This window comes from Mesoplodon bidens, assembly GCF_964165515.1.
Source record: "Mesoplodon bidens genome assembly, chromosome: 14".
NCBI lineage: Eukaryota > Metazoa > Chordata > Mammalia > Artiodactyla > Ziphiidae > Mesoplodon > Mesoplodon bidens.
The window spans coordinates 26,489,368-26,507,100 of NC_138170.1; the positions used below are offsets into that span (position 1 = coordinate 26,489,368).

The 17,733-nt window shown below is 45.1% G+C and overlaps 1 protein-coding gene and 1 pseudogene across 2 annotated transcripts; both read left to right on the forward strand.

Annotated features, from left to right (window-relative positions):
* Positions 1-649: 649 nt before the first annotated feature.
* Positions 650-4,843, forward strand: LOC308628072 (EKC/KEOPS complex subunit TPRKB-like; the record flags this gene model as incomplete). Its single annotated transcript, XM_081254614.1, has 4 exons — positions 650-869; positions 1,977-2,099; positions 3,442-3,618; positions 4,757-4,843. The coding sequence occupies exons 1-4, from the start codon at positions 729-731 to the stop codon at positions 4,841-4,843; spliced, it is 528 nt and encodes a 175-aa protein (XP_081110740.1). The 5' UTR covers positions 650-728.
* Positions 4,844-5,100: 257 nt separating this feature from the next.
* Positions 5,101-7,612, forward strand: LOC308628071 (guanine nucleotide-binding protein subunit alpha-12-like; annotated as a pseudogene). The gene has a single exon. The product of its transcript is annotated as a guanine nucleotide-binding protein subunit alpha-12-like (transcript).
* Positions 7,613-17,733: the final 10,121 nt, after the last annotated feature.

Here is a 17,733-nt window from a genome sequence, read left to right on the forward strand (position 1 = left end):
GATAAAATGAACCTATAAAATTGCCTCACCCAAATATCTCATTGGAACTTTAATTGAAATTGTTTTAAAGATCAGACTTTTTCAGTGCTTAGTTTTTCCATTTCAAAGATAGATTGTGTCTTTCCAGTTATTTGTCTTTTATGTCCTTTTCTCGTTAAATTTACGTCTATAAAGGGTCAGTATTATTATTTAAGAATTGTACCCTCTTGGCTAAATTCCCATGTGTGAAATGAATATCTTTGAATTGTGTCATACTTTCTTCTATAAGATTATTTTCTTTATATTTGTGTCTAGGTTCTGCTAAAATATAAATAAATGGTGAGATCAGAAAGCTAAAAAGACCAAGTTAGAGTGAGGTTTCCTTAATGCTATAAGTAACCTGTGGTCTAAAAAATTTTTGGTTTTCTGCTCCTAGTTGTCTGTTGGGAAGCTGCCCTTCTTCCATGCATCAGAGCCTGCCTTATCTGCACAACTAGGGGGCCAGGTGTCAACCCTGATCCTTTACCAGGAATGGTAAAGGAAGCTAGAAACAGCTCAGCAGGGTTAGGAAGACAGTGTCTCATGAGAATACCAAATGTTTTGGGGTGGATTTTTCTAGTTTAACAGTTCTACATCTTATTATTCAAGTTACTTTAATATATTTAATTGTTAGTAAGGATATTTGTGACTTACAGTTGTTAACTTTTGGTCTTTTGGTCTTGTGCAATAGAATCTTGCTTATCGATGAAATGCAGTTAACACACCAGCTGGACCTATTTCCCGAATACAGGGTGACACTTCTGTTATTTAAATATGTAAAAAATGCTGGAGACTTGAGAAAAAAGGCCATGGAAGGTGCCATTGATGGCTCATTAATAAATCCTACAGTGGTAAGTACTCGTGGGAATGAGTGAACTATATGGGAGTTTAAAAATATGATGATTTTTCATGACGTTATAGGTTAGCCTAAAATTGTTATCTTCAGGTAAAAAGTTCTTGTCCAAGCTGTAGAGTGGAATCAGATTTGGCCAGCCTTGAATTTAACAGTGAATAGAAGCTGAAGTGCCAGGGTCTGCCCTTGGAGATGTGAAAGGTGGTCTAGCTCTGATGTGATGGCAGAAGCCTGGATCTCCATCTTCTCTTCGGAACTAGAAAATCTCTGTAAAGGAGACATTGCATAGTGCTAGAATCAGCAGGACTTAAATCCCAGATATGCCATTTATTATGACTTTGAGCAAGTGGTAGCCAACCTTTATTAGTGCTTATTTGGTTCCTGGCATTGTTCTAAGTTCTTTACATATACCGCTAACTCACTTAATCTTCACAACCCTGTGAAGTAAGTATGGTGATTATCTGCTTCTACAGATAAAACACTAAGGAATTTGCCCAGGTTCCCTCGGTGGTAAGTGACAGAACTGGAATTCCAACTCATTCTTTTTTTTTTTTTTTTTTGCGGTACACAGGCCTCTCACTGTTGTGGCCCCTCCTGTTGTGGAGCACAGGCTCCGGACGCGAAGGCTCAGCGGCCATGGCTCACAGGCCCAGGATCTTCCCGGACCAGGGCACGAACCCATGTCCCCTCCATCAGCAGGCAGACTCCCAACCACTGCACCACCAGGGAAGCACCCCCAACTCATTCTTTGCCTTGGTTTCCTCATCTATTGCACGTGAATAATGATACAGATGTCATAGGGTAGTTTTGAGAAGTATAGAAAATGAAGGTAAAATGTTGAGAATATGGCCTTTCCCATAATAATAGCCCTCAATAAGTGTTGTTTTAAAACTTTTTACTATTTACGTAAGTTGCTTGCAGCTGTAAAATTCTGTGATTTTCTAAACACCATAGGCCCTTAAGATTTTGAAAATTTTGGAAATGTAGTCCATAGGAATTGTGATGAAGTAAAACCCCCTGACACTGAAGTTAACATGATATAGGGCATACGTCTTCAGAGTACTCCAGATTCTCTGTTTGTAATTCTTTTTGTTCTCTTTGGTAGATTGTCGATCCACTTCAGATACTTGTGGCAGCAAACAAAGCAGTTCACCTCTACAAACTGGGAAAAATGAAGACAAGAACTCTATCTACTGAAATTATTTTCAATCTTTCCCCAAATAACAATGTAATTAATATGGAATTTACTTACTTTATATCTTTTGACCTTGTCATGTTAGCCTTTGTACTCACTGTTGGGTTGGAGCCTGTTGTTAGTAACAAATGAAAATAATAGTGAAGAAAGAATGCTGGACAGAGAGTTGAGGTTTAGCATTGCCTCTTACTAGACAAATAAGCTTTGGAGTCACTTCACATATGAGTACACTAAAGTTTAGCTAAATTAAGTGAGGATAGTTTTATTTGTCCTTCCTGACCATATAGAGTCAGGAAGGTCACTGTAAGTGATATTTAAATCTAATGATAAAAATTAGGCATGGATATTTGTGTGTTATCATGTGTATCTTTTGTTCTCCCCATAAACTCTTTGAAGATAGAACCCATGTCTTTTCCATACACAAGCCTGCCTGGGACCTAGAACAGCCCTTTAACACATGCTCACACACCCATTGCATAGGAAGAGTTTGTGGTTTGAGATACTGATAGTAATCAAAGTTATTGAATTAAAAACATTCTACCTGGGGCACATTTGAAAAAAAATGTAATTTTGCTGACGAAGTTTTAGTATTACTACTACTATTAACAACACAATCAAGTGCTGACATCAAGAGAAAAGTTAGGAAAACCATGGCATAGTTTAAAATACAGATGTTTGAAAAGTTTATAAAATGTGTGGTGATAGAATTCCCCAGTACCTGGGGGAAAATTACTGGGTAACTATCGTTTCTTTGAGATCACTGAAATAACTCAGGAGACTGTACAATTCATAAACATCTGTTGAGCTTGTCCCTGTTCCAGCTGTAGGGGCAGAAGAAACAGATATGTTCCTGAGGAAGGCAGATGAACAAGACAAAGTCCAAATGCCCTAAGATAATTGATATAATGGGAATAATAATGCAAATGTGTGGGAACAAAGAAGCAATTCATTCTGTAAGGAGGAAAGTGCAAGGGGAGTGACATTTGAACTGGACCTTGAAAGATGAGGGCACTCCAGGCAGAGGGCAAAGTGTGAGCCCAGGCAAAAAAAGTATGAAATGACGGGAGCCCCAAACAGTCCCGACTGGCTAGAGGGCAGGAATGCATGGCTAGAGGGTCACTTAGGTCCAGGGGGAGTGGGTGTTTGTGCGCCATGCCAAGTCCAGGCTTGACTCTATGGGAATGAGGTGCAGCTTTGAGCAGGGAGTACTCAAGAGGCAGAGCTGGTAGATATTAGGAAGGGATTGTTGAAAAACTGTAGACAGAGAAAACCATTAGGATATGAAAAATAAGAATCTGACCAGGAAAGAACACAAACGGGGAGAGATATCAGAGGTTGAAACTACTGGTTTTATTGTCTTTTTTCTCCCCCTTAGATTTCAGAGGCCTTGAAAAAATTTGGTATCTCGGCAAATGACACTTCAGTTCTGATTGCTTATATTGAAGAGGAAGAAAAACAAATAAATCAAGAATACCTAATATCTCAGGTAGAAGGTCATCAAGTTTCTCTCAAAAATCTCCCTGAAGTAACAAATATTACGGAAGTCAAAAGATTTGTAAGCCTGTATTTTTAGAAAGAGCATGATAGATGTGGAATAATACTGTTTGCTTATTGAACACCAATGCTTCTATATATTTTAACTTTTAAGAAAAGTTAATGTAATTAAAAGTTACTTTAAAAATAATTATAGATGCAAAGAATTGGAAGTGCAGGTTTATGTAACATATAATTAAACTTAGTTGATGCATTCTTTATATATATATATAAATTTATTTATTATTTGTGGCTACGTTGGGCCTTCGTTGCTGCACACGGGCTTTCTCTAGTTGCGGCAAGCGGGGGCTACTCTTCGTTGCAGTGCACAGGCTTCTCATTGTGATGGCTTTTCTTGTTGCCGAGCATGGGCTCTAGGCACGCGGGCTTCAGCAGTTGTGGCACACGGGCTCAGTAGTTGTGGTTCGTGGGCTCTAGAGCACAGGCTTCAGTAGTTGTGGTGCATGGGCTTATTTGCTCAGCAGCATGTGGGATCTTCCCGGGCCAGGGCTCGAACCCATTTCTCCTGCATTGGCAGGTATCGGATTCTTAACCACCATGCCACCAGGGAAGCCCGATGCATTCTTTTTAAAAGAATAGATAATTTTAAATATCTATATTTTACACAGTACATTTGAAATGTAAAATGTAGTATGAAGTTAATGTCTAGATGAATGCTTTTAAAATTGCATTTCTTTTAAATTTCTTTTAAAATGTATTTCTATGTTTAGAGAGTTATCACCATAACTGCAATTGAAACTTTTTTTTTTTTTTTTTGCGGTACATGGGCCTGTCACTGTTGTGGCCTCTCCCATTGCAGAGCACAGGCTTTGGATACGCAGGCTCAGCGGCCATGGCTCATGGGCCTAGCCGCTCCGCGGCATGTGGGATCTTCCTGGACCGGGGCACGAACCCGGGTCCCCTGCATCAGCAGGCAGACTCTCAACCACTGCGCCACCAGGAAAGCCCCTGCAATTGAAACTTTTGATGTAAGTGATGAATTGTCATCTACTTTCCATACTTTAATCACATTGTGATTTTACACCATTATCCCAATAATTGAGTAATAAATAAATTCACATATACATGCTCGTGTAATGAAAATTAGTAGTACATGAATATGTCAGCATGTCATAATCTGTCTTTTATTTTTACAGATATATAAACTATCTTCACAAGAAGAAAGAATTGGGACATTATTGGATGGTATCATTTGTAGGATGTCAACAAAAGATGTTTTGTGAAATGACAGAAATATTAAAAATTTTCAGCAATTATAAAAAACATTCATTATTTTTTCCAGATTATAAAATCTATTATGTTTGTTGTAGAAAATTTTAAAGCACAGAATGGTAACAAAGGAAAAAAAAAAAACAGTCCTGATCCTATCTCTTAATATTTTAACACATAACCATGGGGGCCTCGGGGCGGCGGCGGCGGCGGACGCGGCCTGAGGGAGCGGCCGGCTGCCGCCTCGCCCACCGCGGGGTCCATGGCCTGAGCGGCCATGTCCGGCGTGGTGCGGACCCTCAGCCGCTGCCTGCTGCAGGCCGAGGCCGGCGGGGCCCACGAGCGCAGAGTGGGCGGCGGCGGGGCCCGCGACGCAGAGCGCGAGGCGTGGCGGCGCAGCCGGGACATCGACGGGGGGCTGGCCCGCGAGCGGCGCCTCATCAAGATTCTGCTGCTGGGCGCGGGCGAGAGCGGCAAGTCCACCTTCCTCAAGCAGATGCGCATCATCCACGGCCGCGAGTTCGACCAGAGGGCGCTGCTCGAGTTCCGCGACACCATCTTCGACAACATCCTTAAGGGCTCAAGGGTTCTGGTTGATGCACGAGACAAGCTTGGTATTCCTTGGCAGTATTCTGAAAATGAGAAGCACGGGATGTTCCTCATGGCTTTTGAGAACAAAGCAGGGCTGCCCGTGGAGCCTGCCACCTTTCAGCTGTACGTACCTGCTCTGAGCACGCTCTGGAGGGATTCGGGCATCAGGGAAGCTTTCAGCCGGAGGAGCGAGTTTCAGCTGGGTGAATCGGTGAAGTACTTCCTGGATAACTTGGACCAGATTGGCCAGCTGAATTACTTTCCTAGCAAGCAGGACATCCTGCTGGCGAGGAAGGCCACCAAGGGCACCGTGGAGCATGACTTTTGTCATCAGAAAAATCCCCTTCAAGATGGTGGATGTGGGCGGCCAGCGGTCTCAGCGCCAGAAGTGGTTCCAGTGCTTTGATGGGATCACGTTGATCCTGTTCATGGTCTCGTCCAGCGAGTACGACCAGGTCCTCATGGAAGACAGGCGCACCAACCACCTGGTGGAGTCCATGAACATCTTTGAGACCATCGTTAACAACAAGCTCTTCTTCAACGTCTCCATCATCCTGTTCCTGAACAAGATGGACCTCCTGGTGGAGAAAGTAAAGACTGTCAGCATCAAGAAGCACTTCCCAGACTTCAAGGGTGACCCCCACAGGCTGGAGGACATCCAGCGCTACCTGGTCCAGTGTTTCGACCGGAAGAGACGGAATCGCAGTAAGCCCCTCTTCCACCACTTCACCACCGCCATAGACACCGAGAACATCCGCTTCGTGTTTCACGCTGTGAAGGACACCATCCTGCAAGAGAACCTGAAAGATATTATGTTGCAGTGAAAGAGGAGGCCCCTCGCTCTAGTGGTCCTTCAGCAGCCTCGCCGGCCACAGGCCAGATCTCCCTGGTGTCCCGGAGTGGGTTTCCCGAATCCGTGCCCTCAACACCTGGCTCAGGGATGCTGTGAGGCCCGCCACGCTCTAGGCCAAAGGACGTGACACTTTGATGTTAGCTACTGAATCCTGGGGACTAGTGAAACTACTGAAAATCCAAGCGATCACTTTGGTATTAACGTGTAATGCCTAATAACACAGCTTTCTTTCTTTTTACAGAAACTATTCCTTCTCTGACACAATGTAATCGAGGACTGCGTGCGTGTGCGCGCGCACTCTGTCTTTAATGACAGAAACACGAAAACCGACATCTTTGCAGATGGCTTTTCTCTCTAACTCGAGAGTGCTTGGTGAGGAGTGTTGCCGGGGCGGGGGGGGGTGGTTTGTAGGAGGTGAAGCGCGGGCTGTCGCCACCACCTCCCTAAGGGAGCGCACTGCCTTTTAAGTCTCCTGTGCCGATGTCCCGAGAGGCCCTGGCCCGGCCGTCAGATGAGAGGGTGGCAGTGAGAGCTAGCGGTGTGGACTTAAGGCCCCACAGCCTGCGCTCTCTTCCTGCCCTGTCCGATCAGCCCGCAGCATGATGGGACACGGGGCGGAAGGTGTGCGCATGGGCGCTGCCGTGAACGGCCCCCTCTCCTCTGCACAGGGCAGTGCCCACTGCCTCTGTGCCCACCCTCCCCGCCCCTTGGCAAAGACTTCAACCAGCTGGCCTTGCAGATGACTATTCTGTCTTCTGAGTCATCTCCGACGCTGCAGTCGGCTGCAGGGAGCCTTTCCTTCTTTGGAGGAAGTGGAGAGCTCCTTTCCTCTCAGGGACTTCCGAGAGCTGGCGGCATTGCCAGCGGAGCCCTCGTTAATGCCCCCAGGCTCCGCGCTGCCTTCTAGTGGCCGAGAATCGAGGTTCTCATTCACGGTCTCTCGCTTCTACTAACGTACACACGTAGCAGGAAAACTGTCGGACGTGGTCTCTTCTGAGTGAAACTTCAGAGGCTGTGAATGTCGATGCGAGCTGGTCAATCTTACACTCAGTTAACTTGTCCGGTTACTCTGTCCAGGTGTCTTTCACTGTGTTTAAAAATACATTGCGGGCTTCCCTGGTGGCGCAGTGGTTGGGAGTCCGCCTGCCGATGCGGGGGACGCGGGTTCGTGCCCCGGTCTGGGAGGATCCCATGTGCCGCGGAGCGGCTGGGCCCGTGAGCCATGGCCGCTGGGCCTGCGCGTCCGGAGCCTGTGCTCTGCAGCGGGAGAGGCCACGGCAGTGAGGGGCCCGCGTACTGCAAAAAAAATAAAAATAAAAAAAATAAATAAAAATAAAAATACATTGCATTCCAAACTGGTCCCCGCTGTGTATTACTCTACTCAAGAGTGTCTGGCGTGTTGAAGACTCTGTCTAGCATTTAAAAGAGAAAAAAGCTTCCTCTGTCAGTGGCAGTAGAATGTTCCTGTGGTTGAGTAACCGTCCCCAGGCCCCATCCCCAGGCCACACTGTTCCCGGTCCTGCATCCCTGGTGAGTGGCTTGCTTGCCTTCACCCAGCAGATAAACAGGGATCTTGTGGCAGATGCTGACCCAGGAGGAAAGGGAGGAAAGAAACTGCTTCTGAGTCAGCCTTGTTATCACAGGGTTTTAATGAGGAGATGACATGAAATCCTGTCTCTCTGGGCGCTCAAGGCTTCCTGTCGATGTTTGCTGGGGTTTCAGCTCTTTTTTTTGGCTGGAGAAAAGTTGCTGTTTTTGTACTGCTTCCTGTGGCTCTTCATAAACTGAGAGGACGTGCCCCGGGATCGGGGCCGATGACCGAGGCTGAAAGGAAAAAGAACATTCTCAACGGGCTGCGTCAGGGCGGCCCAAGACCCCGCTATCGCCGCTCAGAGGACCCTGTCCTGGGGCACGAGCACTCCTCGCCTGCCGGGTTCCAGGTCTCACACGTGTGTCGGGACCCACGCGCTTCCTCACCAGCCTGGAAACGCTCCCTGTGGTCTGGTGGAGGGGGCGGTCGGCGTAGCCAGTGCAGGTGCCCGTCCGAACGGCTTGCTGGCGAGTGGGGTCAGCACGGTCGGCAAGTGCCGTTTGTCCTTTAAACTGTCTGACGCGGCTGCTGGTTTGCTTTCGGAGGCGGAAGCGAGTTGGTGTAGACAGGGAAGCTGAGCGGACTTGGAAGCAGGGGGCACGGCCCGAGGGGGGCCCCTGCCCGGCCCAGAACTGACCCGCTCTCCCCCCTGCGGCCGAGCTCCCCTCTTCACGGTAAGCTGAGTGGACGGCTTAGTCCTGCAGGGCGCCCGGCCCTCAATTCCATGATTGGTCGGCATCCGAGAAGAAGATCGCTCTTTGCAAGGTCAACTGAAACCATTTACAGCCTTTCTACACATAGATTATAGTCACTTTTCTCTCCAAAACCTTAGGCTTTTCTATTTTTTAAATTTTAATTTCACTGTTACCCTCGATTATTGTCTTTTTTATTGAGATAGTTGTGCCTCATCTGTTATTGCAAAAATGTAACAATAAACTTCCTCAAACTAAAAAAAAAAAAAAAGATAACCATGGTTACTGTCATTTGTTATTGTCTTCTAGTCTTCTGTTTCTGTTCAAATATATTTTATTTTTATGTAAGTGGAATAATTGCTTACATTTATTGGGTGTCTACAATGTACTGAGTTTTTGTCTTCATGACTGTATATCCCTCAGCTCATATTCCTGCACTTACTGCTGGCTACTCCAGCATTGCTGTTCCAAGCCTCCTGGTTGCAAGTTTTTACATGCAAGAATTCATTTAATTATCACAGCATCATATGAGGTAGATACTGTTAATACTCCCGTTTTACACAAAGGCAACTAAAAGGTTGTAGAAGTAATAAATAACTTGCCCAAGGTTTTACAGCTAAAAGTCATGTTTTATAAATGCTTTGGGTTTTTTTTTTCTATTTTGTCTTAAAATATGATTGTGTCAGTTAAGATAGAGTAGGTTAGGGGTCCTTTTCTGTTAAGGACAAGGTAGTACGTATTTTCGGTTCTACAGGCCATATGGTGTCTGTTGCACCTACTCAGCTCTTGCTGTTGTAGTGCTGAAGCATCCACAGACAGTATATAAATGATACACACAGCTGTATCCCAGTAAAACTTTATTTACAAAAATAAGTGATGGGCAAGATTTGACCAGAGGGCAGTTATTTCTGGACTCCTGGGTTAGATTAGGCTGTAATTTAGGGTCCCTAAAGCTCATTGGTTTCATACGACAAAAGTTTGTGTCTTGCTCACTCCACATAGCCACTGTGAATTAGTAGGAAGACTCATTGCAGTGACTCAGGAATCCAGTCAGCCGAAGGCTTTATGTCAGCATGCGCTCTGTGGGTCACTGCACAGCTGGAAGTCATGCTGTGAGTTACATGGTGGCTCTTAAAGCTCCCATGTGGAAGTGACAGATATTGCTTATCTCATGTTTCACTGTCCAGTCACATGACCATGCCAACATCAAAAGGGGTGGGGAACTGCGATCCTGCACCATGATAGAGAACGGAGAGGTAGAAATCCTTAGGGGACAAACATATATTTCCATTGTGGTCATAAATAGTAAGGTACCAAAGCACATCATTAGCATTTCTTGCATGTGCTGCACTAAGCTCTTTCTATGCACCGCCTCATATAGTCCTCTCTACAACCCCAAGAGATTTTACCACCTTCAAGGAAGCAAATTTAGTCTCTGAACTCTATTTCAAAAAGTTTCAAGCCTACAGAACAACTGAAAATAATACAATGAACATCCATGTGACTTTCATGTGATTTCACTATTTGTTAACATTTTGCTACATTTGCTTGCTTTTCTGAAATATGAAAGTAAATTGCAGACCTCATGGCACTTCACCCTACATTGTGTTGTCATGTCTCCTTTAATCTAGAACAATCTTTTTTTAAGAATTTTTTTTTGATGTAGACCATTTTTTATAAATATTTATTCATAAGTATTTTTTAAACTATTTATTTATTTAATTTGGTTGTGCTGGGTCTTAGTTGCAGCAGGTGGCTCCTTAGTTGTGGCGTACAGACTCCTTAGTTGCAGCATGCCTGTGGGATCTAGTTCCCTGACCAGGGATTGAACCTGGGCCGCCTGCATTGGGAGTGCAGAGTCTTAACCACTGTGCCACCAGGGAAGTCCCGATGTGGACCATTTTTAATGTCTTTATTGAATTTCTTACAATATTGCTTGTGTTTTATGTTTTGTTTTTTCAGCCACAAGGCATGTGGGATCTTAGCTCCCCGACCAGGGATCAGATCTGCACCCCTTGCATTGGAAGGCAAAGTCTTAACCACTGGTCCACCAGGGAAGTTCCATAGAACAATCTTTCTTTCTTTCTTTCTTTTTTTTTAAGTGATGTTGATATTCTTTGACGAGTACCCTAGATGTGTTTCAGAATTTCAGAATGAGTTTGTTCATGATTCGAGTCAGTTTAAAAATTTGGGGGAATGATAGTAGATATTGTGTCCTTCCAGTTGTGTATTGTTGGGAGGCACATCATGTCAGCTGGCCTCTTCACTGGTGATACAGTTTGGTCACTTCATTAAGATGGTTCCCCACCCCCTGCCAGACCTCTCCATTATGAAGGCATCTTTCCCCCTGAAACTTAGGGAGTCAAAGCTGCCCTAAAGCTCAAAGTGCTTGTGGTCAAAATTAAAACTCAGGTCTATCTGAGTGACCCCTGCTTCTATGCTCCTAACGACTCCATCACACTGCTTCTTCCCGTGCCATCACTCTCAAACATGTTTTTATCAATGTGAAACATCACGTTTGTAATTCTATTTTTATAGAATGACATTGCTTTCAATTTTTCACTTCACTTTTGCAAATAAATCTCTGTACATGTCTCTTTCTTTAGGATAGCTTCCCTGAAGTGGAGTTATTAGGGAAGAGGATATGAATTTTTTAGTACCAGAAAGGTGCCATTTTGCACTTGTAATTGGCACAAGTGTGCCAGTCTCAGCAGACTCGCCAACAATGCCTTTTAACTTTTCAACATTTTCACCATTTTGAGTTGTCAGACTTCTGGTGAAGTTGAACTGTTTATTAGTTTGTTATGAAGAGTGTTTTGAAAGGGTTTATTTCTGTAACTATTTATAATGTTTTCAACTCTTTGTGAGACTTTGGGTGAAGAAGAAAAAAGAAAAAGTAATGCCATTTCCTGGGAAAGAAGTTAACGTAAGCTCCACAAGCTTTTTCTCTAAAAAAATTGATCCAATTTAGGAACAATGTTCTTTGTTCCTTAATTAACCAGGTTGCTTCAGAGCCTAAAGGCCCCCCAGCAAATGCAACCTGTAATTATAGGGACTTTGGTGCTGGCAGAGAAGGGATGCAGTTTGGTAGGACACCATTATCTGGCTCCTTAGTCAAGGGTTGCATGTTAAAGTAAAAAGCCAGCTGTCTCTGGGATAAGGTGAGGGCAGGGGGCTCTGTTACCCAGGCAATCATTGTTGCTCCCCATCTCCCCAGTCTTGGGAACAACTAAGGCTGTAACTACAGTGAAATGGTCTTTAATCCCCTATTCCCCTCCCCACCACACACTCAGAAGAACTACAAGAACTGCTCCCAAGCCCTGCACCTTCTTTTTAGAAGGAGCCTCATGGCTCACAGGCTACTTCAGGCCCCCTGCTGCCATTCTCATTCTGCTTTTGCCCTTGATGACCTTTCCACTTGTCTGCAAACTACAGTAGTCAATTCCTCTTCTCTGGAAACTGTGCTGGGATTGCAGCTGCTTCTCTGCTCCTAGCTTTGTTTTGCTGACTGATGTGCCATCTGTACTCCATGTTACAATATTGAGTAAAGCACAGCTCTTTAGGTTGATTGGGTGCAATGAGCTAAGTTTGTATTCATCAAATTTGCCTGTTCTTGTTTTCATATCCTCTGTGCCAGTAGTCTCTCACTGTTCCCTCCAGGTCACCCTTCATCTTTCTCCACTCTTCTCTCTGCCCTGGAGGCTGACTTACCATGTACCCAGCAAGAGGTCCTCCCTTCCCCTTGGCTTCTACTTGGGTTCGGCCAGTGTATGAAGCGGGGAGGCTAGCAGGAGAACGAGGCCAGGGTATTTATTCTCCTGGTCCCTCCCTGCAAGGACCCCTAGGCTGGCTTTGGCCCTGAACCTCTCAGGGAGATCTGCACTAGTCAACTCCTGTGTCAGGCTCCTGTCACCTCTCCCTCCACCTCGCTTCAGGCCTCTGAGCAATAACATGCCTGGTTCCCCTCTACCCATCCACACCTTCATAATTAGGCCCTTTGGTGATCTATATCTGTAAAATCAGCTCGAATTATCCTAATTTGAGTGCTGATACCATCTCCCTTTTGCTAAATTTGTTAAAAGGTAGGTTAGGTTAGATTAGAAACATTTCTGTAGAGCTGAATCATTGTTCTAGGATTTCTGAACATCCTGCCAAGGACCTATTAGTCCACTTTCTTTCCCCTTGAAATGATTTGCTGTATTTCCTCTCATTCGTCTCTTTTAAGTTATGAGTTCTCAGTGGGAGACCAGGGCATTGACCTGAGGCTAGGTTATTGGGAGCCCCGATGAGAGATCAGGGCAGATAATGTTCTTTCCAGGACATTTTCCTTCTCTTTCTGAGGCTTCTAAAACACTATGAGTCTTGATTGTCTACCTTCCATTTCATTGGCCCATTTCTGGACTGAGCTGGTCTATTAGGCAAGTGTTCTTCATAAATGCAAGCATGGGATTTCATTGACATGCTGCTCTCAAGTCCCACAACTCTGGGAATAACAATGATTCCAAAAATATAATTACCTATTATAATCAGGCTCCTATAGGCAATAGAAGAATAAAATAATTTATCCAGTTACTTGTAACTGTTTAATTAACTGTAATAAGTTAACAGTTACTTGTTAAGCAAGTAACAAATTAACAGTGATATAAGTGCTTAATGAGAAGGGCAAAGGCTTCAAAGAGGGAGCAGATACAAGATCTATCTGCTTGGGAGGGGTCAGAAGTCTTGATGGAGAAGGTAGCACTAAAGTGGATCTTGAAGAAAGAACAGAGCCTTGGTCACGTATTGGAATTTGGTCAAGTATGGTCTGCCCGCTGGTGATAGGGGCGTAATGAGGCTTGGAGGTGAATCTTACATCCCAGCAGACAGAGCTGGTTCTCCTGGAATACAGTGCTTTACACTACTTAATAATTCACTTGTCAGACAGCTGCCTGTTGGGGTCAGCATGTGGTACTGAAAAAGCAAAATGTTCAGGCCTTCAAGTCAGAGCTGCCAAGGCTTGGGTCCCACCCTGCCATGTTCTATGGGGTTGTGGGTAAGATATCTCAGGCTTGTGGGCTTCGGTTTCCCATTTGTAAACTGGAAACAATATCAACCTTAGCTCTTAGGTTGCTGCCAATATCAAATAGTACAGCATGGGAAAAGTGCTTTCTCACAGTGCCAGGCATCTAATATCTCAGTGAGTAACAGCTGTCTGTCCTTCCCTGTATGTACCTGCATAGTGCTGAGGCAGATAGTAAAACCAAATAAGACTCACTGCTAGTGGGAAAGTAAAACTCTGGACAACAGTTTGGCAGTTCCTCAAAATGTTAAAATAGAGTTACCATATGACCTGGCAATTCCACTCCTAGGTATATACCAAAGGAGTTGAAAACAGGTGTTGAAACAACCACTTGTACAGAATGTTCATAGCAGCACTATTCACAATAGCTGAAAGGTGGAAACAATTCAAGTGTCCATCAATGGATGACTGGATGAACAAATGTGGTCTATCCATACCATGCAACATTATTCAGCCATGAAAAGCAATGAAGAACTGATACATGCTAGGACATGGGTGAATTTTGAGAACAAGACTGAAAGAGGCTGAACGTAAAAGTTCACATATTACGTGTTTCCATTTAAATGAAACATCAAGAATAGGTAAATCCATAGAGACAGAAAGCAGGTTAGTGATTGCCAGGGGCTCGGGAGTGGTGGAAATAGGGAGTGAGTGACTACCTACTGACTAACAGGTCTCCTTTCGGGGTAAAGAAAATGCTTTGGAACTAGATAGAGGTGGCAGTTACACAACATTGTGAATGTACTAAATGCCACTGAATTGTACACATTTAAATGGTTAATTAAAAATAAAATAATAGAATAAAGTTACACACCTGCCTTACCTTTAGGAGTTCACAATCTTAGCTGGGTCTCTTTAGACTCTTAAGAGTTGGCTGAGGGAACTTCCCTGGTGGTCCAGTGGTTAAGAATCCACCTTCCGGGCTTCCCTGGTGGCGCAGTGGTTGAGAGTCCGCCTGCCGATGCAGGGGACACGGGTTCGTGCCCTGGTCCAGGAAGATCCCACATGCCGCGGAGCAGCTGGTCCCGTGAGCCATGGCCGCTGAGCCTGCACGTCCAGAGCCTGTGCTCCGCAATGGGAGAGGCCACAGCAGTGAGGGGCCCGCCTAATGCAAAAAAAAAAAAAAAGAATCCACCTTCCAATGCAGGGGACACGGGTTCAATCCCTGGTCGGGGAACTAAGATCCCACATGCCGCGGAGCAACTAAGTCTGCGCCACAACTACTGAGCCTGTGCACCACAGCTGGAGGGAAGCCGGTGCACTGCAACAAAAGATTCCGCATGCCACAACTAAGACCCGATGCAGCCAAAAATAAATAAATATTTAGAAAAAGAAAGAGTTGGCTGAGGCACATTTGCAGCAACATGGATGGACCTAGAGATTATCATGCTAAGTGAAGTCAGAAAGAGAAAGACAAACACCATATGATATCACTTATATGTGGAATCTAAAATATGGTACAAATGAAATCATCTACAAAACAGAAACAGACTCACAGACGTAGAGAACAGACTTGTGGTTGCTAAGGGGGAGGGGGCGTGGGGGAGGGATGGATTGGGAGTTTGGGATGGGCAGATGCAAACTATTATATATAGGATGGATAAACAACAAGGTCCTAATGTATAGCACAGGGAATTATATACGATATTCTGTGATACACCATAATGGAAAAAATCTGGAAAAGAATGTACATATATGTATAACTGAATCACTTTGCTGCACAGCAGAAATTAACACATTGTAAGTCAACTATAGTTCAATAAAATGAATTAAAAAAAAAAAAGAAGTTGGCTGAGGCAGAGACAGGTAGATTCCCAAGCCTCAGTCTCACCATCTGCATGCAGGGCCGAGTCTGGAATGTGCTGAGACTTCCAGACTTCATTTCTTATACAGAGAATTACCCATAATTCTTCTATCCAGAGAAAAATGCTGCCAATGTTTGGTGTAACCATTCAGACTTTTCTCTCTGCATGCTTGTGTGTATAAATTATTTTTGTTATATTTTTCCAAAAATGAATGAAAACATACTGTTTTATAAACTTTATAGCTTGGTGCTATATTTTGACAATTATTTTTCTTGTCAATAAATCCTCCTCATTATTCATGGCTATGAGGAAGGTTGAAAAGCCTGAATGTAAACCAAGGCCATTGGGTGTTGAGGAGGCCACAGAAGCCGGTGAGAATACAGGAAAGAGAGGGCAGGGACAGATCAAGGACCTCTGGCCCCTCGGCTTGACTATTAGGTTTCTGACTGGTTATTAGATAGACTCATTAGGGATACTCAGCTGAACTTTGGAGCCTTCTATTCTCTTTTGACTCTTAGTTCAAGTTTTGCTTAACATTTAAACAAATATTAAAATGTACCGAAAACAATGTAACATACCCATGGCTCACCACCCTGCCTTCATGTTAGTTAAACCCTTGTGGCCTTTTTGCGTGCCGAAGATCTGGAGCCTCAGCAGTCTCCATCACCAGCCCTGGATTCCAGCTGCCAGGATGGCACCTTTGGGGTGGTCATGATCTTTCTCTCCAAGTCTGGTCTCTCTCCAGCGTCTTCTTAGATGCTCTTGCCAGAAATCTGGCTGTCATCTCTGACCACTTCTTCATCCTCACATCAACTCCTGCCGTTTCTGCCCCCAAAGTGCACCTCCAAGTGGGCCAGGTCACACCCATGGCCCAACTCTGGTCCAAGTCACTGCTTTCTCTCGTAGGACCCCTGCTAGCCTAGATGGCTCCTTTGTGAACATAGAACAAGGAACTCCTTTCCTTCACAAAGACACAACTTATTGGAAACACAGTTCAGTGAGCAGCGACACCTTTGAGCAAGTAAGAAAAAGGTGCCTTTTCCTTTGGTCAGACTCAGCTCTGTGCCAGGGCTCATGGATTTTAGTTCCCACTAGCCTTCTTGGGTGAGGTGCTCTTTTACAGTGAGCAGCCCGCATATCTGTATCTGGAGGCCCGTCTTTTGCCTGGACTGCTGTGCTAGCCTCTGGGGGCAGGGGGATATGTGCTTCCATTCCTGGCTCTTCCAATCCATTTTTCACATGTAGCCAGAGTAATAGACACACCCCACACACCCCACCCCTACCTCTGGGTTACTCCTCAGCTAAAAGCATAACAATGGCCTCCTGGTGTTCTTGGAATAGAGTCCAAACTTCCTAACCTGGATGATAGGCCCTGCATGGCCAGGTCCCTGCTGCCCTTATCCAGCTGTGAAGCACCTTGTGTGCTGAGCCAGGGGACTTGGACTCTGGTCTGTGATGACAGAGAACAGGGTGAGAGGCAAATTCCCCAGGGGCATAGCAGCTGTGTGGAGGGGCTGAGGGTGGACATCAGAGAGCACCAAGGTGCTAGGTGAACTGCCATGGTGTGGGGTGTAGGCCGTCCACAAGGGCAAGGACTCCTGAGCTGTTCCAGACCCTGTGTACCCCTCCAGGCTAATTTCCCAGTGATCAGAGAGTGCAGAATGGACTCCCTGCTCCATCATAGTCCAGCTATTTGAGCCTGGGATTTATGATGAACAAATATCCAGGAGCTGGCCAATGAGGTGCCATCCAGGACCTGGCCCCTGGAAGTGGAGCGTGCCCTTGCAGTCTCTCCTGGATGCCAGGTGGAGGCTGAGGGCAGTGGCTGCCCTGGACACTCAAGGCTCTTGTGGTAGCAGGTGAGAGGCTATGGGTGGAAGGACAGTGTTCTTAGGTGTGGCCTGGAGCTCTGGACCCTCCTCTGGCTCTCAAGGCTGGTCTATTTTTTGGTGTTTGGCTCTTATGCCACCTCAACAGCCTGAAAATTTGCAAACAAGTGGGAAGAAGCCTTTGTTGAAACTTGTACTTGGTAACACAGGACTACTGCAGTGTATGATCCCTGGGAGAGGGACACATGCTTGGCTGCTGCATGGTGCCACCCCAATGTATGGAGAAGCTGAGAGAGCCAGGGAAAGGGGAAAGAGGGGGAGGGGAGGGTACTTCATAACCAGAGATTTGTATATGTTATTTTATTTTTTTAGTATATGTTATTTTATTAAAGCCTCTAAACAACTTCAGAAGGCAGGTTCTTAGAGAAGACTATGTTACATGCCCAAGGCCATGCATGGAGACAGGATCAAACGCAGACCTTTC